We start from the raw sequence: 24,471 nt of genomic DNA on the forward strand, positions 1-24,471 counted from the left end.
GATGCGCATAACAATATTGTGCGATATATCGATATACCCTAATTTAAGTGCATTGCACACATTTCGAGAAGCACATCCTCGCTCTCTAGTGTCCAAAGCAGAAAATCACCTTTCCAAAAATAACTCTAGTTTTACTGAAGAGTTGATATAAATAGATTCTGCTGTTCTAACAGAGGAAACGCTTGAGAACCAATAATAATAACCAATAAGTAACATTGCCAAACCTCAGACTGACATTTCACATCTGGAATATGAAAAAAAAGTTTGTTTTTTTTAAAACGGACCTTATAAGGTTCTAGCAACCAATCAAAACAGTATAATCACGCAAGACATACCTTTCTTTAATATCTGTTGTACGGTAAACATAAGATCTGTTCTGCAGTGCAGTTTGAAAACATTAAAAATTAAAATCAGTGTTCTGTTTCTTTAAGGAGTTTGCTTGCCCTCAAGTAAAGGTCAAAGGTTGAACACCTAAAATGTTAAAGGTGAACGTGTAGTGCGCCAGAGATAGAGTTTAGAAAGTAAAGGTCACATTCATCCGTGTGTGTGTGTGTGTGTGTGTGTTAGAGAGAGATATCAATGTACAGACGCACACTGGACTGAAGGATTCAATGTTAGCTTCATCCTCAGTCATTTCTGATAGCAAACTCAAATCATTTCTCACTTGCTTCGAGATGCAAGACACAAAGTGTGAATGAAATTTGTTTTTATGGCACTTCTTACATGAGCATATTCATTTAATTCTTTTTAAGGACTCAAAATTTAAGGCACTTTCTCATTATTGGCTGCAAAATTACAGAATTAGAAATGCTAAAAAATACTTTGCGAGAGTGTAGTACTTTAAAACAGGACAAACTTCCTTTACAATGCTTTTTACCCAAAATAAAATGTTATGTACTGATAATTTACAACATTTAGACACTCTTATGGTGTTAAGACACAACTAAAACAGCCATAATGGAGATTTACATGTGTTCTGGATGATTCTGTAGGCAGGTGATGAACTCTTTGACCGGATGACTATGATAACATATCTGATAAACCGCATTAAACAGGGGAAACCTGTAGAGAAAGAGAACATCAACAATTAAAAAGAGACAGAAATGTTTTCTCATACTGTGAAAAACCAAAGTATAGTTACTTTTCCACTAGGTTTTTGTGTTTGAGGATCCGATGAACTTCTGCTGCGGTTGCCGGACCTTGAAGCTTCTGTCCGTTCAGCATTTCCTTCTCAAGCTCCTCAATAGACTGACAACCAACAGAAATATTAAATGATGCAAATGAACAGTAAGGTAAGATTTAAACCTGAGGGCCGAACATACTTTTCCCGTTTTAGCGAACGCTTCTCCGATTTTGCGGTTGCGTCCCCCGTAGCAGGTGGTGATGAGGTCGGCGACGCCGCAGCTCTCCAGAAACGTGGCGGAAGAAACCGGACTGGCTGTGCAGAACACCCGAGCGAAGGCGATCATCTCCATCAAACCCAGGCGGATCACAGCGGCCTTGGTGTTGTCACCGAAGTCCAGACCGTCACAGAAACCAGCGCCCACAGCGACAATGTTCTACAAAAAAACACACATCAGAAAAACACAATCATTACTTGAGTTTAATGTGGATAAATACTCCAGGAACAGTAGTAGATAAAATGGTTGAACGTTTACTTTTAACGCTCCACAGATCTCCACAACATCAGCCTCCTCCACCACCGTCACACGGAAGTTCTGTGTTTGCATCAGTTCCTTCAGCAGCGGCCCGTGAGCTTTGCTTTTACACCCTGAAAACAAGATTATTTATTATTTTTTTTTTTTAAAAAGTGGCTGATTACATACTACAGTTATAGTACCACATTTGGGCTTCTTGTCATGTTAGTGACGAAAATCTGTAAAATGTGAATGATTGTCAATTTTAAATGGCCATCTATTTGTATATAAAATGTTTTGAAATAAAAATATCTGGTCAAAATTGTATCCAAAATTTAATGTCCATATTTATGGAGCCCTTTTGAAAAATAATTAATGAGAAAATTTGCATTTGCATTTATTCGCAAAACCAGTCCGCTCGCAAAACCTTTGCGTTCCTCTGAGAAACTTTAGATTAATTCACAAAACCTTTAAAAGTTCCTCCAAGAAACTTTGTGTTCGCTCACAAAACCTTTGCGTTCCTTCGAGAAACTTTGTGTTCGCTCGTAAAACATTTAAAAGTTCGTCCGAGAAACTTTGTGTTCGCTCACAAAACCTTTGCGTTCCTTCGAGAAACTTTGTGTTCGCTCATAAAACATTTAAAAGTTCGTCCGAGAAATTTTGTGTTCGCTCACAAAACCTTTGCGTTCTTTTGAGAAACTTTGTGTTCGCTCGTAAAACATTTAAAAGTTCATCCGAGAAACTTTGTTCGGTCATAAAACATTTAAAAATTCGTCTGAGAAACTTTGTTCGCTCACAAAACCTTTGCGTTCTTTTGAGAAACTTTGTGTTCGCTCGTAAAACATTTAAAAGTTCGTCTGAGAAACTTTGTGTTCGCTCGTAAAACATTTAAAAGTTCATCCGAGAAACTTTGTTCGGTCATAAAACATTTAAAAATTCGTCTGAGAAACTTTGTTCGCTCACAAAACCTTTGCATTCTTCCGAGAAACTTTGTGTTCGCTCACAAAACATTTAAAAGTTCGTCCGAGAAACTTTGTGTTCGCTCACAAAACATTTAAAAGTTCTTCCGAAAAAACTTTGTGTTCGCTCACAAAACATTTAAAAGTTCGTCTGAGAAACTTTGTTCGCTCACAAAACCTTTGCGTTCTTCCGAGAAACTTTGTGTTCGCTCACAAAACATTTAAAAGTTTGTCCGAGAAAATTTGTGTTCGCTCACAAAACCTTTGCGTTCTTCTGAGAAACTTTGTGTTTGCTCTACATATTATACAACATTTGAATGTTCAATAATCAAAATTTTTTTATACAAATTTACAGCGTAAGAGTTACAGCCAGTGTTTCCATTTCTGTGTACTTACCGATGGTAGTTTCACAGAATTTCTCCTCAGCGACTTCATTGGCCAGATTGGCTCCCATCAGCACGGTCATGGTGATGCCTAGCTTTTCCCTAATGACATCAGAGATCAGTTTCAGTCCGTCAGGGCCCTCATCCACACCCTTACGAAACACACACAGTGATATAGCAGTGCTGTAGGTCCACATACAAACTAAACCTTGTAGAGTAAGAAATGCATAAGAAAACTCACCTTAATGAGGGACATTCCCACAGCGTCCGTCTTGATGTGACCCTTGATGGTGTCACAGATTCGGGACACAAACTGGTGCGGGATGACAAAGATGAGGATATCTGCACCCATGACTGCATCCAACAGCTCTGGAACTGCAACCTGAAGAGTTAATCACTGGGTTTAATAAATCTTTCTTCATCAAAGACTACTTTTTTCATTAGTTTCAAGTTTGTCATAAAGAGATGCTTCTTTTCATGTCATAATTTCACATGCAGCTTCTCTGAATAATTGCCAAATTTCCAGTGAAGTACTAAATTATCCACCAATCAGAGTCTTGTTGAAATGTAAATGGCAAGGTTTTTTTGGCAACGCTTTGCGTTCTCACCACATTGGGTGGCAGCTTGTGTCCGGGCAGGTATTTGACGTTCTCGTGTTCGTTGTTGATGATTTCGGTAAGTTTGCGTCCGTTGATCATCTCCTCAAACACCCACATGTTCACTGTGCTGTCAAAAGTGTTGTACTTTGCTGCATTGGCACCCACTATCTTGGCAATGGCAGAACCCCTGAGGAAATGAAAGATCTTAGCTTCAACATTAGAGAGAAACTGTAATGGATAAGCTAGCACTCAATACAGATGCTGGATCAGTAATGACAGCTGCACATCTACTGAGGGATTCATTAACAGAAGAATACTGAGACACATTCTCTAAACTACAGAATGGCTCTTGACTTCGTTGCAACAGGTGTCAGGTCCTGAAATGGTAAACATTATTGTATTATTTATCATTGGTTTTGGGGAACTACCACAGTATTCAAACATTTGAATTTGTGGCTGCAAGAGTTAAAAAAAAAAACTAGCACTGGAAGCATGAAATCATGCAATTTAGATTATGGATGATGATAATCCAGTGAAATGATAGGTTTGCTTCAGTATGCAAGGCCAACAGGCTGAGTTATATGGGTCAGAAAAAAATGCAACCTATTCTTCTCGATTACTGGACACCTGGGTCAATCATTACTCAGCAAATATTGCCTCAACAACTACAGCAAGCCTACTAATGCATATTGTGTATATTCCTCTATACAAATTAGACAATATAATATAATTGTAAAAAATCTATGTCCAACACCTCTCTGGTAATGATATTATTGAATTATCACGTTAAATATTCCTGGTTTACACTTGATATCCGCTGTGGGAAGCCCTACCGCATTTAATCAACTTCCAAAAATAGAAATAAATTCTTCCTTAAAACAGGCTGCTTATAAATATACTTCAGACAAAAACACCCCCAGTAGGTTTACATTAACTGTGAAACACGAAACAGCAAAAGACAGAGTAAACAACAATCACGCAGAGTAAATGCCACGCACCAGTTGCCAGACCCGATAATGCAGACTTTCTTGGCCGCCATTCTGCGCGTCTGCCCCGGCTGGACTGGCTGAAGGACTTCGGTGTGTTTGAGAGCCGCTGACGGACCGGAGCGAACCCTGTCATTCCTGTGGGCGCGCTTTTAAATATCCCGTGAACGCGCCTCACTCCCCTTAACGCGCATTGGTTCGTTTCTTCTCATACATCAAGACAGTAGAGACTGACCAAATGATCCGATGATTTAAACCATTATCAAGTTGAAAATTACGCTGGTTTTTAAAATCAGGTTACGGTTAAAACCTGGATAAGACTCGAAACAGCAAAGGTTAAATTATCTATTACACAAGAAACGCGTCAACAGCGTTAATAAACATTTTCTTAATCTCAAAAATCGATTAAATAACGTTATGTGACCTCGCGTAATAAGCAAAAAACACACTCGCGCCTCGCCAGACTCCTGAGGAAACAACATTTCGACGAAACGCAAGTGGGCATTATTAATTCTGCTGTATTTTACAGACAAAATAGAAATGTTTCCTTTTAAAAACTATATTGAACATGTTTGTGGTGAAATGTTTCGGAAATTTAAGATTTAGGGGCGCCAAAAGTTCCTCAGTGGATATTAGCAATTGCCAAAAGTTGGACTAACGTCGACGGAGGAAATTTACACACCATTTTTACTTTAGCTGAATAACACCACAATTCTTTAGAGTTAGGATACCAAAATAAAGCTCAAAAGAAAATGAGTTAAGTTGCATTATAAATCAAACTTAGATTTCGTATATTGCATCACGTCGCAATGTTTTATTTATCACCTCAGGAAATTGAGTGCAGCGAATCACACTTGACACTGATGTGAGCATCAATACAAGATAATCTTTATTATAACACATATGGCTAATAGAGAAATACAACATTTGGTCCATTAAAGCAAATAATGAAAAACAAGATTGTAAAGATATAAAATCAAAGCAAATGCATGACTTTAGGAAAAACAACAAAATAGTTCAAACTTAAACTACCAAAAATGTTAAAGTCTTTAGCACTTGACTTCTAAACACTTTGAATTACTTGATTGGAAGAACCCATGGCCTATTTGCAGCGCATCTATGAAATATTAAAACACTTGACAGTTTTCCCAGACATGTTACGTGGGTTGCCATGGCCAGTTAGTACTTGCATTGGCAGGTTTTTCCATGTTGTTCTTTCAGACTGACAAGTCAACTAGAATTATAAAAATTAATCAAATTAACCATTAAAGGCAATTCTCCAAATATATTAATACATATCACAGAGAGGATGGAGTGGAAGTACTTTACAGTTCATGACGAACCTCGTGACCGAAAGATCTATAATCATACAGGTCACTCAGCAGTACATCTAATCTTGTGAATCTAAAACGACTATTGAACAGATAAGTTCTGAAAAAGTCTTATTTACTGAGCATTGCAGAAAACGTTAATCAGTGAGCTCTCGCCTTCGACGCCAACAGACATGTTCAAGGAACTTCCTCCGAATAATTCACAAAGCTGAGGTACTAAACTACATAATCCGTCATCTATGCTTAACTAGACTAGATCTTCATTAAGTTCATATTATGAGAACATTAAAATAATCAGACAATATCGATAATTTTGAAAATAACAAACAACGACCCCTCCAAAAAGTAACTGTTGTTGATTTGCTAATAAGGACAGTGGAAAATGAGCTCAAACATCATCACATCTCACTTCGTATGACTTCTGTTTGGAACTTATCCAAAAAATATCCAACAAAGTCTGTCAGTTTGGTCAAAAAACTACATTTTCCAAAATGACAGCATTTCAAAATTACTTTGAAAATGTTCACTTGCACGGGAAGCTCGAATCAGGTAAAAACAAGGGTGACAGCACAATTTCAAGGGGTGTTAGTTTGGCGGAGTCACAACAAAAATAAGGTCATTTCTGTACGAGGGGTCATTCCTGGGCAGCTACAGCAGGACAGCACACGATAAACTGTAATATAACTGTAGTGATCAGCATCTGCAGTACAGAGCAGCAGGAAATTCACTACCCAGAAACCCCTCCGGTCCTGTGGCGTAGCAGCCGGAAGCTTGCTTATGTGTTTCGAATGCCAAGAGCCTGTTCCAGCTCCTGTCTCCTCTGCTGAACCTGAGATCACAAGATTATGTGAGAAATGTCAATAAAAGTGATTTTACATGTAACTTTTGAGATTTAAAACAATATTCCACAGTGGCTACATAGGAAAACTGCATCGTAAAGCGTCACCTTTGAATAGAAATAACGGCACACGGCCTCCTGAGCCCAAGGCTGGAAGTAAAACTCGGCTCTCCTCTCCTCCTCCGGGTTTCCTACCACATCCGTCATCGTCTGCAAGGACACAGACATCAGCAGAATAAGATGCAGCCGTTATTGATTAATGACTTGTCTGGAGCAACCAACTTTCAGAAACTTGTCGCAATATTCAATCCCAAGGAAATACAATGCAACTGCTTTCCAACAGACGGTACGACTGATAAATCGCGCTTGAGAAAACGGATGCCAGCTTTAGTTTCCCTAGCCATTTCAGCATCCCATAACAGCTTCCCAACCCCCAAAGTCATTACAAGTCCGGTCAGTCCACTATCCAACGTTTGGCTGAGCAAACATACAGATGGAGAAAGACCACAGCTCCGAGCGAAGGTTACAAAACCTCTTCTGACTAGCAAGTTTAGCATTTGTGAAGCCTGCAGGATGTTTGAGATAAATTGGACCTTTCAACTTCACATGTCCACAAAGGCATGGTATTATAATACTACCAGGAGGACCACAAAAGTATGATAATATGAAGTGCACAGTTTGGTCTCACCTTCAAGTCTCTGCACTGCGACTGGAGCCAGTCATTGATGAAGCCCTGCGGGTCTCGTGCGAAGCTCAACATGAACTCCCTTTGAGTCTTCAGCTGGTTAATAGTTTCGATGGTCTCATGGATCTGAGGGAACAAGCAAACATGTGTGAGGGATCATATTTCACATTTTAATTAAACAACAGTTAGTCCTGCTTCACTACTTTGGATGGGTAGTCAAATGTGAACTTTGTTATTGAACGGCAGTATAAGAGCAATCACACTCTATCTTGCCTAACATCATTGAGGTTTTATTGGAGTCTGAACACAAAATGTCACAAAACACAAAGTTCAAGCAGTGACTGTGAACGACAGAGATTTATGCTGCGTTCACGTGCTATGGAAAGTAGTATATTTTCCACTTGAGAATTGGTATTTACCAGTGTGTTGCGTTCAAGTGCTTTTGTTGTCGTAATGTGGTAAAAAGATGGAGATCCAGACCTGTTATTTAGCTAAAACTATTTTAGATTGCTTAAGTCATCTGCAACAGGAAGAAAATGATTCATCAAAACTCAAAAGGTAAGTAATATGCTATATATTTTCTAGATCATGAATAGTATATATTTTTACCTTTCACGACTCTTGCGGTGCTCTCCGCCATTTTGAAAAGTTCAAAGGTTATCTCATCTCGGCAATTCGTCCATCAAAATATTCTACGAGTTGCCCAGTAGAAAATACCACATGAGGGTGTGTTCATGTGCATTTTCCACGTCGGCTTTTGGTATTTACCATAGCACATGAACGCAGCATTAGACTGTTGCAAACTGACTGGGTCAAAGGGGAACAACAAAAATGCTCAAATGTATGAGTGAGAGTTCACAGCACAATTTAGTCAAATCCGATTAGAAATCAATAAAGCTTAGAAACACCTAGTGGTTACCGAAATGGGTTTTTCCAATGTCTGATACTTGTATTTACAGAGCAAGGTGACCAATATCATTAGCACATTTGGCGAAATGTATTTATCAAACAAGTCAAAAAGTATTATAATATTTGAAAACAGAAAATCAACTTTAAAAATACTTTATTCCTTGAAGGGATGCTCCACTTTTTTTGGAAATAGGCTCATTTTACAACTCCCCCAGAGTTAAACAGTTCAGTTTTCCCGTTTTCAAATCCATTCAGCCGATTTTCTGATATTTAGAAGAATATCAGTAACCAGACAGTTTCTGGTCTCATTGACTTCCATAGTAGGAAAAAATATACTATGGAAGTCAATGAGACCAGAAACTGTCTGTTTATTGATATTCTTCTAAATATCAGAAAATCGGCTGAATACATTCGAAAACGGTAAAACCCAACTGTTTAACTCTGAGGGAGTGGTAAAATGAGCCTATTTCCAAAAAAAGTGGAGTATCCCTTTAACCTCCATTATATACATCAATGCATAAACGTTCAAAGAGGAAATGAAAGGAAGTGAACTTTCACTCCCAGCTGATTTATCTTACTGACTGAACCAATTCACAATCTCTCAAGCTGAAAACCATGATTACATCAAGCATGGAGTAACCGGGGCAACAATGTAACCACGGTGAGTCCGGTTGCTATCCCTGATGTGGTTACTAGACTACTAAAGACTCAGCAAACAGACAGAGCTGATGGAAAGCAGGACTCTTTTCCTGTGAGGACCACTCCCTGTCTTTTATCAGCAACACAGCCGCTCGAAAACATTCAGACCTGCAGGCTGCCAAGAATAACTTTGATATGCAGCAGACAAGCACAGGATGTGCCAAAGCAACAGCGCTGATCTTCAGAGAGAACGAGAACAGAAGCGGCCTCCCCTGTGGCGGTGTGCCGAGCACTTTGAGGACTGTTTATCCAACCAGAACAAAGACGAAACTTGAGGCTTTCAGCCACATGCGAAGCTTACGTACCTTGTTGTCGAGGCCTGCGATCTCCTGCTGACTGGCAGTGGACAGCAGGAACGAATTCATCTGGGTCTTCAGGGTGTCGTCCACCTCCACGTCTATATCGTAGCACGCCGTCTTCTTCTGGTCGTTGGGATCCACGCTGAGACACAAACGGATGTTCAGACGTTACATCACGGATGAGGAAGAAGCAATGATTTTGAGTGACGTATCATTGCCGGCAGTTACCTTATGACGTGGTTGATGATAATTGGCTCGGGGGGCATCAGTAGTGCGTGCAGCCTCTGAGGGATCTCAGAGAACTTCATCCTCTGGGTTTCAAAGATCTGAAAATGAGGAGAACCAGCAATTATTGGGTTTCGAGGATCAAGAACAGGGAGAGATGACAACTATTGGGTTTCTACGGAGCCCCACTAGTCCCACTTTGGCAAAAAAAGAATTAATTAAAACTATCTCGTGGCCTCGAGTTAGTATCTTGAGGCCACGAGTTACTATCTTGAGGCCACGAGTTACTATCTTGAGGCCACGAGTTACTATCTTGAGGCCAAGAGTTACTATCTTGAGGCCAAGAGTTACTATCTTGAGGCCAAGAGTTACTATCTTGAGGCCAAGAGTTACTATCTTGAGGCCAAGAGTTACTATCTTGAGGCCACGAGTTACTATCTTGAGGCCACGAGTTACTATCTTGAGGCCAAGAGTTACTATCTTGAGGCCACGAGTTACTATCTTGAGGTCACGAGATAGTATCTTGAGGCCACGAGTTACTATCTTGAGGCCTTGAGTTACTATCTTGAGGCCTCGAGTTACTATCTTGAGGCCACGAGTTACTATCTTGAGGCCTCGAGTTACTATCTTGAGGCCACGAGTTACTATGAGGCCACGAGTTAGTATCTTGAGGCCACGAGTTACTAACGAGATAGTTAATTAATTTTATAGGCCAAAGTGGGACTAGGGGGGCTCCGTAGGTTTCAAATATGTAAAACAAAAACAACCAGCAATAAATGGGTTTAAAAGATCTAGGAGGAGGGGAACCGACTATTGAAAATATTTCAATAACTATTCTAAAGATCTAGAGTCTGCGAAAAAACATCAACTATCTAGAAGGAGGACCAACAACTACCGGGTTGAAAGATCTATAATGAGAAGAACTGACAGTAATTCCATCAGCATCAGAAATTCATCTTTCTCTCGATTCATGACTATTCAGTGCTACAGAAAACTAAACAACACACTTTAATAACCGACAAACTGACAATAAAAGGTCATCCTCCATGTTTAAAAGAACTAGAAGTACCAACAATTATTCCTTAAATAGATTTAAAGCATCAAGAATGCTGATAATATCCTGGTTAGAGGCATTTATACAACTTGATCCAATCAAACACATATTGAACAGAAATAAGTTCCACTACAAACAACCAGCTTTTGTACAACTTCCTGAAGTTATACAAAATGTACATTCTCTTTCAACTAACTATTTTGAGTTTTTCCACATAAATCTGCTTTCTATTGGCTCAGATGGTCAATTTTCCTAAGTAAGCATTTGCAGTATAAGACTACATTCAGCAACTCACATGATGTTACAGTCATCAAATGGCATATGATTCCATTGTTAAATGCATCAAAAAGACAAACTCTATAGTCTGTTACCTGCTGGAGGTATTTGTCACAGTTGATGAACTCTCGTTCATGAGGGTCCTGGAGTTTGTGGGTCTTCACGTACTGCCACAGAGCCTGAATGATCACGGGTCGGGTCTGGGTGTGGATCCCCAGCAACCGGGCCAGCCTGGGGTCCAACTTAAACTGAGGGGGCTTGAAAAAAATGTGATATGTCCCATTAGTCACATTCACTCAAAATACTACTGAATGAAAATGAAATCTAAAGACAATATTATCCTGTAGAGACATTTATCAATATGGGGTGGCACCACCTGCTGGTGATTTCTTGGGATTAACAAGGGTATGTTTGGAATAGCATACTTGTAAACGGGGCTTATTTCCCTGCAGTTTGGCCTCTCATTTACTATTATTTCTAAAAACTCTGGCCAAAGTGAAGATTTCTGAAAACGCTTGTTATGTGTTGTCGTGTCAACTGGGAGAAACGAGGTTTTAGGTTCTCTCTTGTTGATTATGAGGATTCTGATTGGCTTGCATGGCTTTACCCTTCTCCCTACATTGCCACCCATAGGTTTGGCATAGTTATGATGGCGCTCGACAGCATATTTATGTGGGTATGTGCACAATGTTGTTATTGAAAACGGAGGGGATATTCGTTTCTCTAAATACCCAGCTTTGTGTAAACGTGGGCTTAGTACACAGTACGTGTTTGTCATCACCTGGTAGTCCAGCATGAGCAGTACAGTGCAGCGGACCCCAACATCTCCGGGCCTTTTCACCTGAAATCCGTCGGTCTCCTGAGTCGTGGCTGTTCGGTGCCACTGAAATCAAGAGAAAGACACTTCAATGGACAGTAATTGAAGTGGACAGTAGTGGACAGTAAGTAAGTTCACTAAGTACTACACTTGAGAAATGCACTATTCTGCCTCTCACCTCCACCAAATGATTGTCAGGTCCATACAAGTCTTTATCCAACTCGATCACTAAAGACTTGAAAAAAGAAGAAAACTTCCTCTTCTGCTTGGTGGCTTCATATTTGGACACAGCAGTCTGAGGAGGAGAAAGAGACATTAAGAGTTTTCATAACTCTGTTGTACTTCTACAATGTCAATAAAGAGCCTCGCTTACGTCTTCAAGAAGTCGTCCCTCAACACGCAGCTCCCAAGATGCAACGGTACCCTCGCCGTCCTCTGCATCTGGTTTGGCAGGATTGAATGTGTTGGAGATAAATATCCGTAGTTTTCTTTTTTGCTGCACAGAACAAACAGATGTTGGGCGACACCTTTCAATACAACGTAGTTCAAGCACAGGCACATTTTTTGTTCTTCTAAAGAAATCAAAAAAACAAAATATATCCAGAACAATGTTAGTAAATGATCTGCATGTACCTTGATGGGTCTCTTGAGAGCTTCTTGAATATCGAGTCGTTTGCGCATGATGGTCTGGTCGAGCTTCCTCTCAAACGCCAGCAGGTCCATGTACGCCTGAGACTCGGGAACAAGTTCTCTGATCTAAAATCAAGCCAAAGAGGAAAGGTTTTTTCTTATTTACATGGGTAGAAAAAGTACAGAGAGAAAAAAAAGCAAGCCAAATGAGTTTTGCAAAGAACCGGGTGTTTATCAAGCACTTTTTGAAATGATGCCACTAGTTTTACATCTTGAATGGTTTAAGACGATTCAGACTTATTGATGAGTAAAAAATAACAGATTTCATGGCCACTTACTCTTTGAGGTAGGATTTTATCAGCCATTTTCTTCTTCTTGGCACTAAAATGAAAAACAGCACGATTCCAATTAAGCACTTCAAATGATTTCAGTCACTTACTAACAAAATCCTTTGGTTTATTACATCAATTGATGTGTTAACTGGACTCACTGTTGGTTGCGATTCTGTTGCTGGACCTGCTGGATCTGATTTGGCGCCGGTCGCTTGCGGGACGGGTCCATGACTGGCATGCCGGGGCGGGACACAGGACTGGCCCCGTAACCTGGAGGCCCCATGGAGGGTCCCTGAGGAGTCATACGGCTGGCTGGAGGCATTCCTGGTCTCTGCAAGTGTATGAATGAAGGACAGTTATCCGATTGGGCGAAGACCATGAAATGCTATTTCAATGTAATTTCGAGTGGATTTTGTATTTGAGGTAACAAAGGGAAACCACTGTGTGTAACTGTAGTATTAACATCAGCCTTTCTCATTTCATCTTACGGACGGTTCAGCTCTTGTTGTAAATGTCAAGAGCTGAACACATGAGTCTATTAATGCTGGAACAGGGCACTTAAAAGTGCACAAGCTGTCAAGTCTTTATGATAATTTATCAAGTGCAGATTAAAATACTCAAATCTTTCCTCTGTTTATTCCTTTAACCCTTGTGGTACTGTCTTGCCATATGGCAACAATTACACTCATTTCTTTGAAAAACATACAATATATTACACTATGGGAATTACAAGGCAGACGTTAAGGTAGCCAATGATGCGAATGATGTTTTTAAGTCACATGACATTTGAATGTCCCTCCAAATGTCTCTTCAACACGGATTGCTCTATTAACCTCATTTCTAAACATCCCTTCTCAAGGGGGATTTTTTATAGCATCTTTGCTAAGAAAAATGTATATTTTTTATTCACAAATCAACTGTCTAATATAGTTTTACTGTAAATTGAGAAAATATCAATGTTTCCATATGGCAACGCTGCACCACAGTGGAATTGGCGTGTATGTCCTCATTGGGATTTTTTTTTATAGATAGCATCAACAGTATGATTGCAGTTCGTTATTTGTTTGAAGTGCTGTAGTAAAGTTGTATTTACATATAAATCATAAATTGATTTCTTCTTTTCAGAAAACGAATACAGCAATATTTTACAGGGAAGGGCAATGGGAAGAGTGCATAATGAGTTCTTCCATGTGATGAGAGTGAGGAAGAGTTAGCCAAATTATTGGGAATGAAGGGTATCATTTAATTATTATTATTTTTTTTTTGGTTTGCATGCCCAATCATGTCAACAATCCATAAATCTGTTTTCTAAAATAAATGTGCATTAAAAAAAAACAAAAAATCTTTTTAGACCATTTCCATTGCGTTTCATTTGCGTTGCCATGTGGCAATGTTTCCCTACCAAGTATCCCACCGCCCCCAAATTTTTTGTTGAAAGAACCTATTTCATGTAATAAAAACTTATTTGAAAAAAAGATTTCATGATTAGAACATAATGCATACCATAGAGGGTTAAGTGAATCAATAAACAACCTTGAATCTCAAATCAAACATGTGGAGAATGCAAATTGAACAAAAAATAATTGTGGGGAAAAATTAGAAAACTATGTTTTCTCCGAAGAAAAAGAGTATTCTTGGTTTTACTGAAGGACGTACACAAACAAGAAAAAACAAAACAAAAACATCCATCCTTGAACTCAAGATACAGTCAGGACAAATTCTCCACATATTTCAAACTAAATATAAAACTGGTGATTGTTTGGGAATCATTTTAGTGTTCCTAAAAGTAGCTTAAATCACACGAAATTCATTGAGTAGTAAAATTAGTGTCAAAACAAATCACCATTTTTTTACACAGATGGTCATTGAAGCTTAAGCTGCTCTTAGGAACACTGTTTGAATCATGCGGAGAACAGGATAAGTCTTAATTTTTTTCAATTAAATGATTTACTTAAGAGTTAAGCTAGTTCACTGTAGCCATCCCAAGTGTATATGGTTTTCTTCTTTCAGCCACAACACAATCTGTGAAAACTATCCTGGCTCTTACCTTGATTTTGAAGACCAAAAAAGCTCATCCATCCATCTTAGAAGCTAAAGGGATTCAGTTTATGGATAGATGTGTTTTTGGGCTTCAAAATCAATGATAACTTACCATTCTCTCCCATTATAACGCTAGGCTATTTTATAAGATAAGTCTAATTGTGGTAGACTGAAAGAAGAAAGGAATAAACATAGGATTGGCTTGAGTAAGTAATCTATGGGATCATTTTCATTTTTGGGTGAATGTATTCAGCTGGAAAAACGCAAAATAGAAGCATTTTCACGGGTGGTCTCAGACACACTGCATGCATACTGTATAATGTAACGTTATATTAACATCAACATAAACACACTAGCCATCAATGCAGCCGAACCCATCTGGATGATGCTCTTGTAGGCCCCACCAACACACAAACCCCAGCATTTAAGCGAAGACTCTCCTCGCATCATCACAACTAACTGATGATTGCTTTTCTTTTTGTACAGTTTAAGTTAAACTCACAAAAATAATCTTGTCTGGTTTATTAATCAGAAGCATATGACGTTTGATGCTTTGCAGTGACCTAACGTTAACGTTACTCAAAACAACATCACTGCGCGCGCGCAAATCAATACAAAACATTCAGATTTGAACGCTTTCAATTCATTTTAAAAGGTTCAGAATTTTTAGTGGATTGAATAAACACATGAATCCGACAGGCAAACATTAAAACACAACCCCTCCGTTTAGGTTCGGCTGCTTCTTTGTTCTCCTCGCGGCTTACCGGGTATCCGGGCATCGGTGATCGATACATATGGTTCTGCGGGCCGCCGGGTCCCATCCGTCCTGAGGGCGTACCGGGACCCATACCGGGCCCCGCACCGGCTACTGGCGGCCCGGGTCCTAATGGGGCTCCGCCGCCTCCGGGTGTCGCAGGCTGAAAACCACTACGCGCCGCCATCTTCTCCGCGAGCCGCAAACGGACAAGAGGTCCACCGGCGAGAAGAGAACGAGTATCGCGAGAGTTGAAGAGAACCAAGAATGATCATTGACGGAGTCTCGCGAGATTTGAAGAGATCCCGCCTTCGCACTGACGACATCTAAGAAGATAAAAATAAAAAAGTCTTTTATTTATTATATAATTATATTTATTAATAATAAACTTTTTATTTTATGGATATATCGGTTAACAGTGAGCAAAGGCTTGTATGTCGACTTTTATGGTTTTGTTAAATAATTAAATGTTTTTTTTTTTAAATAGTAAAATTGGTAGTTACCATGTTTTTAGCTGATTGATTATCATTTGTGTAGCCACAGTTTAAGTTAGTTTAGCACAACGACGGTTAATTTGTGGTTATGGTTTTACAATAATAACCACATTTTTTCTGGAAGTAAAACCATGGTTAGCTAGTTTTCATAAGGGAAGTAGGCTACAAAAACATTGAAGTAATTAAAAACATATAGCCTACAAACTTTATGAACAAAAATGAATAATACAAAAGTGAGCAATTGGCCCAAATGGATGTGTATAAATCATGGTATAAATTCACATAACATCCAAAAGAGGGAGACAAACACCCATAAATAAGATGGGCTAACAACTCTGATATCAAAATAAACCATTTCTTATTACTTGGTGCTTCGTCACGTGTGTCAACCTCATGCATTTTGGTTGCTATAAATAAAAACAAAACAGATATAGAGAATTACTATGCCATCAATGTGGTGACATGAATGAAACATCACACTCTGATTAGATCCAGGTAGAAGTCAAGCATCTCTCTATTTATGCCCTTCATTTTGACATTTGGGCTTTCGTCCTAATGCACAGATTTATATACACACAAAGTGGTTCATATAAGCACTCACTGCGGTTGATTAAAAGGGCTGAGCAGCTTCCTAAGTCACACATCTTTGGTCACACACACACTCTGATGATATCATTAAACTCTTTCCCATTAGCGCAGTCTAAAATCAATCCCTTAATTTGCTGCGCAAATATATGTGTATGAGGTGTGATGTATTACTAGTCAAATGTTTCCATGGAGACTATAGAAAAAAATGACCTTACATTTGTAAGATTCACTAATATTTCTATTTTCTGGCTAGGCTATCTTTCAGATCGAGTTTATCACGGACACTTGTAAAAGCATGTTTGTCATCATTATGACTGTGAATCCTTGCGCAGCCGCTTGAAAGCTTTTATTAATTGCACTGTGCTGACAGGAATAAACTTCAGCTAATTTGGTGCAATTAGTTGCAGTATGAAACAGGAACAGAATGTCTAATTCATCTCATTAGAAAATAAAGAGTTGGCTTTACATTTCAGTCTTCTTCATTACGCCTATCCCCCTGTTGTATTGTTATTGAGCCTCCTTCGTATTCATTAGACAACATTAGCAGGTTTTCTTTAGATGCTGAGAGGGTTTGTATTGTATAATATGTGGAATTGCCACCCACACTTGTGATCAACACACACAAATATGGACATCAAAAATATATTCACATATATATTCTTAGTCAAGATTCACCAAAATCAAAGTAAATATATAAAGCTCATTTGGTTCCAATAAAGGATTGAGTCAAAGCTACATTTCAGTCCGAAAATGAAGATATATTTTATGGAGGACTAAAAATGACAAAAGGAAAAATGAAAGTAGGAATAAATAAATAAATGAAGAAATATAGTGAAAATAAATACATTTTGGTAATATAAATGGCTATTTCTGTATTTTTACACGTATTTATTTATGTATTTATTTATATATTTAAACGTATATTTATTTATTTATTTCTACATTTATTTATTTTTCCTTTTGTCATTTTTAGTCCTCCATAATCTTTGAAAAAAAAATGAACAAATCATCTTTAATGATTGAAAAAAAGGGTGCTAACAGTGATTTAAAGTGAGTGAAGGACAAAGATCAGTATGTTGATAGCTTATGAAACCCTATGAAAGATTTCATGCCCAGGAATATCGTGACATAAAGTCACAATAACAAATATGAGTTTCCAGCTGATATAATCTGGCTATTGTTTCAGTTTATTGAAAACGGCCATAAATCACACACTACACCTCAATAAAAGTGACAGATCCACAATCCCTTTTCCCCAAGGTTATTTGTTTGTGCAAATACATTATGAGAGAAGCGCACAGCTCTCATGTGTGACATTAAAACATTTTTGAAAAACACATCATTCATAGCGATGACATTGTGCCATCAGTGTTTATCCTGACAATAATAGCCGATATTAATGCTGGCCTGGTAATGTATTTTTTTCTCACTCGTATCGACTAATAGAGCTATATATTACATAAGAGATATATTTATTGTCTCTTTTCAGGAGAAAACCACATTGAGGTCAGATTCAATTCACTCAACTGTGAGTAACTTGCCTGCCTTCACTATTCGCCAGGGCTCAGGTACAAGTTTTACCATCTTAGCCAATCGTATGATATCACAGCGTCCTTCTACTCAAAATGATTATTGAATTATATCCAATCGTTGAAAAATGTTGCAAATCAGATGCTGGCCTTCCTAAATCTGATGGATATGCAAAACTGGCATGAATGCAAATGAAGTTCTCTCAAGTCGACCCGGTTCAAAAGCGCTGGTTATTATTATTAATCCTCTGGAAGAGCGTGATGACACTCTTATCAGTGACAAACGGCTGCGGTTTCTAATTGCACCACGAGATCAGACAGGATAAATTGGCACAAGGGCAGAAACTCCCGACAGTTGCATTATGGGACATGAATAGAAACTCATTTTCGATGAGCGAGTACCAGTGTGATGAACTCGGAGAGTCTTGTAGGGTACTTCCATTTTCACAGTTTCAGATGATCTGATAAATTAAGTGACACGGCTAATGTGATAATACTTTATAGGAACGTCGCACCTATCAGGTGACGTGAGATTAGTGTCAGTCTACTCAATTATGTCAAAACGTGTGACGTTTAGCCTAGAGGAAGGCTAGAGAACGCTCTTTTTTACCATGTGTTTTTATGGACTAACATGGCTTTTTTGTCCCATGGTATTATTAGATCTTAGATGCACAAGGATACCCTTAGCATATTAATTTTTAATGTACTATGATGTATGAAATCTATTATTAAGGATGGATAGCATGTGAATTTGATGCAGTTTTAGAAGGATATTAGTTCTGTTGCGAACTTTTTTCTTCTAAAGTGTTTAAAGATGACCAGCAGACTCAGGTGTGTCTTTTTAATCAGGGTTCATCATTGCTGTAGTATTCCCAAGTCTGCTTTGTCTAAAAAAACGTAGCCAAGTCTGACCTAGGCCAAAATATCTTGTGTTCATACTAGTGCTGTCAAATGATTAAAATGTTTAATCGCGATTAATCGCATAGTTAACTCACGATTAATCGCACATTTTTAGACATTTCTAAATGTCTCTTGATTTCTTTTTGTCCTATTTTAATGCTCTTATCAACATTATAAGAGCAGTGGATCGGCTTGCTTTGTGCAAATGTTATTTTAATTAAAAACAACATTGGCATATACTGTGTTCAATTTCACACTAACATTCTCACTTGGAGAAAATAATCTCTCACACAGTGTAACACTGTCCATCAATAAAAGGGTGAAAGAAATACTGATATTGACGAGGGGGCGGAGAATTCGCATTAGCTGTGTGTGTGTGTGTGTGTGCTTGGCCATCATCAAGTAGTATTTCAGACTAAACGTGCTGCGATAATAGCTCAGTTCACAACGACAAAAAACACAGATCACTTTGGTCTTGTCAATGGAACCATTTGGCAACTTGTTAAAAGTAAACTTTCCATTCAGAATCTTATTGGCATCCATTTCGGCGTCTCGCGCTCGACATCCACTCAAAACGTAACGTTAACCAACTATTTGGTTAACGCAAGCCTAAACAAGTGTGTGAGGCGTGCCTGTTGTTTTGTTTCCGGTCTAGTTAGATCCGCTTGCGCTTTCAAAACGCCATTGCGCATGCCGCGTCCTGTTGCAAAAGCATGTGGAAAAAAACTACAAAAAGACTGTTAATCGTGCGATAAAAAAATGAACTTCGTTAAAATGGGTTTACGTTAACGCAGTTAATAACACGTTTTACTGACAGCCCTAGTTCATACCTCTCAAGGGGGAGGGGTTACATAGAGGTGGAGACACTCTGAAACAAAGCATGTTGATTCAGCTGGTTCCCTGATTTCATCAGCATAACAGCCTTGACATGCTAATCCAATCAGCCTGATTAGACCTACAAAAGGCCCAGCTGAAGTTTGAGAAGTGACAAGAGGTCTGACACCGTGATTGCCTCAAAATGGAAAACAGTGTGCAGAACTTCCTCGGTTAAAATATGATTGTATTGGAACGTAAATTAAACATTTTCATACATTTTTAACCAAACACATCGTGCATTCACGAGAGCAGCTGTTGTGAATCAAGAATAAATGCATCTTTCAAAACGCATGTGTTTGATGCATTTGAAGGACAAGGATGAGCGTCTCCAAGATCCTCATCAGAATGCGGCGCCGGTTGTGTCGTTGGCAGTCTTCCCTGCATCTGCACTTCAGCGCTGAGACCACAGCAGAAAATGGCATTCATCAATCATGTGTGACGCTCTCCTCTTCCTTTAAACATATGCTGGACCACACGAGGACCGATCCAGTCCTTGCGGGTGACTTTGGAGAATGCGTTCTGAAGTCTGTTATTTATATTTAATCATTATTCTGATGCCAGAATGCTACTTTATTACACATGTTACACTAGGGTCTTGATGGATTTCTCGCACTTGGATGTTTCTCTTGTTCCTCTTGGGTTTGATCTGCTCATGCACTCGTATACTGTATCCTGATATAGCGTCTGATGTCCAAGAACATCGCCTTCATCTTTCTGCTTTCCATAATGTATGTTCAAAATGAATTCTACAGTACCTGCTGTTTGAATTCATGAATAGTTTTGAGGTAAGTGAACATTAAGGCTGAGGAATTGGGAACTACCTGAAATAAAAACCATTTTTATCCCATATTTTTTAAAGGATACGGCAGCTGAATAATTTCCATGATGTCCGGCTTTGCTAACAGTTCTTGAAGGTCTGTGTCCTTCTGCTGACGGGAGCAAAAGATTATAATAATAAACTGTGAAAGTGCTTTTGAATCTAAAGCATCATCATGACTAAAGTGAGGTTGCAATCTAAAATAATTCACAAATATAAATGAACCCTGAAGAATTTTGATTATAACCTCGAACTTCTAAAGTTAAACGTGAACAATCATTTGGCATCCACCACAAAGCTAAAAGAAATAACAATGAGCCGTTAGTAAAATTATGAATGATATTTATTATTCCTTCATAGATAAATAGAACAGCCTATAATCTGCCGACTGCACTATCAGGCAATATGTATGTTTGTAGTAAAAAAAACAAAGCAAAGTTTAACCGAGTAATAATGAATCTGCTGATTATCATGATAACACTGATAAGAATATTTTATCATTCTTTTTACATCACCTTTACATTTCGGTGGTCTTATTTGTGCTTTGATATGAGGTTCGCGACATTGACAAATACGTCTCGCAAGTACAGAATTCAAATAAACAATAATAAGTTGTTAAATGCACATCAAAATAAAGACAGTCTCACACGAACAAACACACGCACATACATGCATACGCACGCACAACTAGAGTACCGGTATGTCGTACGAGTGATTGGTCTGGTCCACCTAGCGAAACAAACTCTTTGGTTTGTTACATTCTTGATCCTGGGAAGTTTTTCGTCCAGAAACAGACCAGCAACATTGCGCGAATGATGAAAGATTCGTCACATACATTCACGTTCAGTCACACACTCATGCACTCACACACAATCATGTTTTTATACAGTAGCTCTAAAAGTATTTGGCCACTTGAGTCACACTTACAAATGTCTGATTTTATTCGCCACAAAATATCAAAGCGAGAGTCAAAACATTTGATAAAAAGTAAATTTGTTTCTTTAACAATAAAAGGAGATATGAGGCCCTATTTTAACGATCTGAAACGCAAGTATCAAGCGCAAGGCGCAAGTAAATTTGTGGGCGGGTCTTGGGCGCTGTTGCTATTTAATGGGCGGGATGAATGTATGGAAGCTTGTTTCCGCCATAGAATGAAAAATATAAAAGGTAATTGAGACATTTTATCTCACAATTTTGACTTTTTTTCTCACAATTGCGAGTTTACATCTCTCAATTCTGACATTATTTCTCAGAATTGCGAGATGGAAAGTCAGAATTGCGAGATATGAGATATAAAGTCAGAATTGTGTGAAAAGTCAGAATTGCAAGATAAAAAGTCAGAATTGCGAGTTATAAAGTCAGAATTGCGTGATATAAAGTCAGAATTGTGTGATATAAAGTCAGAATTGTGTGATATAAAGTCCGAATTGCGAGATATAAAGTCAGAATTGCGAGATATAAAGTCAGAATTGTGTGATAAAAAGTCAGAATTGCGAATTATAAAGTCAGAATTGCGAGTTGTAAAGTCAGAATTGCCAGATATAAAGTCAGAATTGTGTGATGTAAAGTCACAATTGCAAGATAAAAAGTCAGAATTGCGAGTTATAAAGTCAGAATTGCGAGATATAAAGTCAGAATTGTGTGATAAAAAGTCAGAATTGCGAATTATAAAGTCAGAATTGCGAGTTGTAAAGTCAGAATTGCGTGATATAAAGTCGCAATTGCAAGATATAAAGTCATAATTGCGAGATATAAAGTCAGAATTGCAAGATAAAAAGTCAGAATTGCGAGTTATAAAGTCAGAATTGAAAGTTATAAAGTCAGAATTGCGAGATATAAAGTCAGAATTGCGAGATATAAAGTCAAAATTGCAAGTTATAAAGTCAGAATTGCGAGATATAAAGTCAGAATCGCAAGTTATAAAGTCAGAATTGTGAGATATAAAGTCATAATTGCGAGATATAAAGTCGCAATTGCGTGTTATAAAGTCAGAAATGCGTGATATAAAGTCAGAATTGTGAGATTTAAACTATTCTCAGGGGGAAAAAAGTGAATATTTTTTTTCCCCTTAGAATTGTCCTGATAAGTCGCAACTGCGAGTTTATATCTCACAATTCTGAGAAAAGATGTCAGAATTTCGACATATAAACTCACAATTATGTGTTATAAAGTCAGAATTGCGAGATGTAAACTCGCAATTATGTGTTATAAAGTCAGAATCGTGAGATAAAAAGTCGCACTTCTGTCTTTTTTTCTCAGAATTACGACTTTATATCACGCAATTCTGACTTTATATCACGCAATTACGACTTTATATCACGCAATTCTGACTTTATAACTCGCAATTGCGACTTTATATCACGCAATTCTGACTTTTTATCTCGCAATTCTGAGAAAAAAAAGTCAGAATTGTGAGATAAAAAGTCACAATTATTTATTTTATTTTTATATATTTAGTGGCGGAAACAAGCTTCCATAAATGACTCTTGCGCTCAACGCAAATCTAAAAGGGATTTGTCTAAAGTAGCTTCATTATTCATAGTTGTAGTTTGGGCGTAAAGGGAAAAAAACAATTGAAGAACTAAAAAAACACTTTAGATTCAAAGACGGCAAGCAAAAGTGATGAAGGAAAGTGAACACGAGTCAAGAGAAAACGATCCAGATGCGCAACTGCTCTCACGCATTAGTACGAGTAACTCGAGTGTCACAACATCTTATGGGGCCACTGTATCCTTTTGAAAAGACTCTCCATTCACATCTATTGTTTGTTTGTCCAATACTAAACTAATCCTGAACGTAAAATAAAACTTTTTGGCATTTTTAGATATGAATTTACACATTGTTTCGCTTCTTTTTGAACCGTTGTATCCCTTTTGTCAGCTTGCTGTTCTTCTGGGGGTCACGGACAAATGTCATCCCCACAAGAACAGCAGAACCCGCACACATATACACAAACTTTACACCATCTTCCAACACCTGTATATAATTGAGGCAAGCTTGGCGATAGTAATAATGAAATCTAAATAAAAATAAAAACATGCACAGGACGACCAGCATGCATTTACAAGATGGGACCTGAAACACAATGACACATGGGACCCGTCTCGAAACCACCCCGTGATGGTCACCTCGTTCGGGAAGTTACATACTCGTGAGATACAGCGAGGCAGAATCGATGGGACTGGTGATGAGGCTACATACAGTGAGAAAGCGCTATATTTATCTACTGATCTACATAAGCCACTGGTCTGAAGACAGTTTCGAGCCGTCACTATGTACACAAAAGGCATCAGGGTCCAGCTGCGAGAAGCTATTCGATGTCCGAGTCACTTTACGTGTAATTTTGGCGTGGGGAAAAAAATCGCTCCACATTTACGAGGCTTCAAGGAGTTTTGTTTTTGAGGCAGTATTTCCTTTAAATTCTTCAAAAAAAAACATCGCACAGTTTTCCATGTAACGCGTTAGTGAACACATTTGTTGGTTGGTACCGTTCCTCCGATGTCAGGTTATATCTCAGGACACGTGTGTAGCAGACCCAGAAGGTTTCTCTGTAATGTCCGGTTGTGAATGGAGTCCGCACTGATGTGATCGGCTTTGGTTGTTCTCTGTCAGACAGGCTGCTCTGGGCTTTACGCTCAGCAAGTGAAGTCCTCGAAGTTGCCCTGGCCGGGATGGTGAGGTAGCATGTTGGCTGGGTAGGTTGACGGGGTACGAAGGTTGTCACAGGGTGCCTGAGAGGAAACAGATAATCAGAAACTGAATACTGCCTACTATTCTTTTGAAAGCAGTACATGAAGCATTACACAGTGTCAGG

General features: G+C 38.5%; 3 protein-coding genes across 5 annotated transcripts in view; all 3 read right to left on the reverse strand.

The window, feature by feature from the left end:
* Positions 1-325: 325 nt before the first annotated feature.
* Positions 326-4,724, reverse strand: gpd1b (glycerol-3-phosphate dehydrogenase 1b). The gene is made up of 8 exons (XM_039664445.2): positions 4,577-4,724; positions 3,588-3,765; positions 3,221-3,361; positions 2,993-3,131; positions 1,659-1,771; positions 1,323-1,559; positions 1,142-1,248; positions 326-1,062 (listed from the first exon to the last, which is right to left on the reverse strand). The coding sequence occupies exons 1-8, from the start codon at positions 4,615-4,617 to the stop codon at positions 966-968; spliced, it is 1,053 nt and encodes a 350-aa protein (XP_039520379.2). The 5' UTR covers positions 4,618-4,724; the 3' UTR covers positions 326-965.
* Positions 4,725-5,430: 706 nt separating this feature from the next.
* smarcd1 (SWI/SNF related BAF chromatin remodeling complex subunit D1) lies at positions 5,431-15,691 on the reverse strand. The gene is made up of 13 exons (XM_039664444.2): positions 15,464-15,691; positions 12,818-12,990; positions 12,666-12,708; positions 12,331-12,453; positions 12,071-12,193; positions 11,876-11,992; positions 11,662-11,763; positions 10,976-11,137; positions 9,554-9,651; positions 9,332-9,467; positions 7,422-7,544; positions 6,842-6,943; positions 5,431-6,724 (listed from the first exon to the last, which is right to left on the reverse strand). Exons 1-13 carry the CDS (start codon positions 15,638-15,640, stop codon positions 6,671-6,673), a joined length of 1,533 nt encoding a protein of 510 aa, XP_039520378.1. The 5' UTR covers positions 15,641-15,691; the 3' UTR covers positions 5,431-6,670.
* Positions 15,692-20,982: 5,291 nt separating this feature from the next.
* Positions 20,983-24,471, reverse strand: part of asic1b (acid sensing ion channel subunit 1b) — a 197,474-nt gene continuing 193,985 nt past the window's right edge. For all 3 annotated transcript variants that reach the window (XM_039664443.2, XM_089120864.1, XM_039664440.2), the window contains one exon: positions 20,983-24,388. In XM_039664443.2, coding sequence (XP_039520377.1) covers positions 24,293-24,388 — 96 coding nt within the window. In that variant the 3' untranslated portion in view covers positions 20,983-24,292. The remainder of the gene's footprint in view (positions 24,389-24,471) is intronic.

Source organism: Pimephales promelas, chromosome 2, assembly GCF_988280905.1.
Source record: "Pimephales promelas chromosome 2, fPimPro1.hap1.1, whole genome shotgun sequence".
In the NCBI taxonomy this organism is placed as follows: Eukaryota; Metazoa; Chordata; class Actinopteri; order Cypriniformes; family Leuciscidae; genus Pimephales; species Pimephales promelas.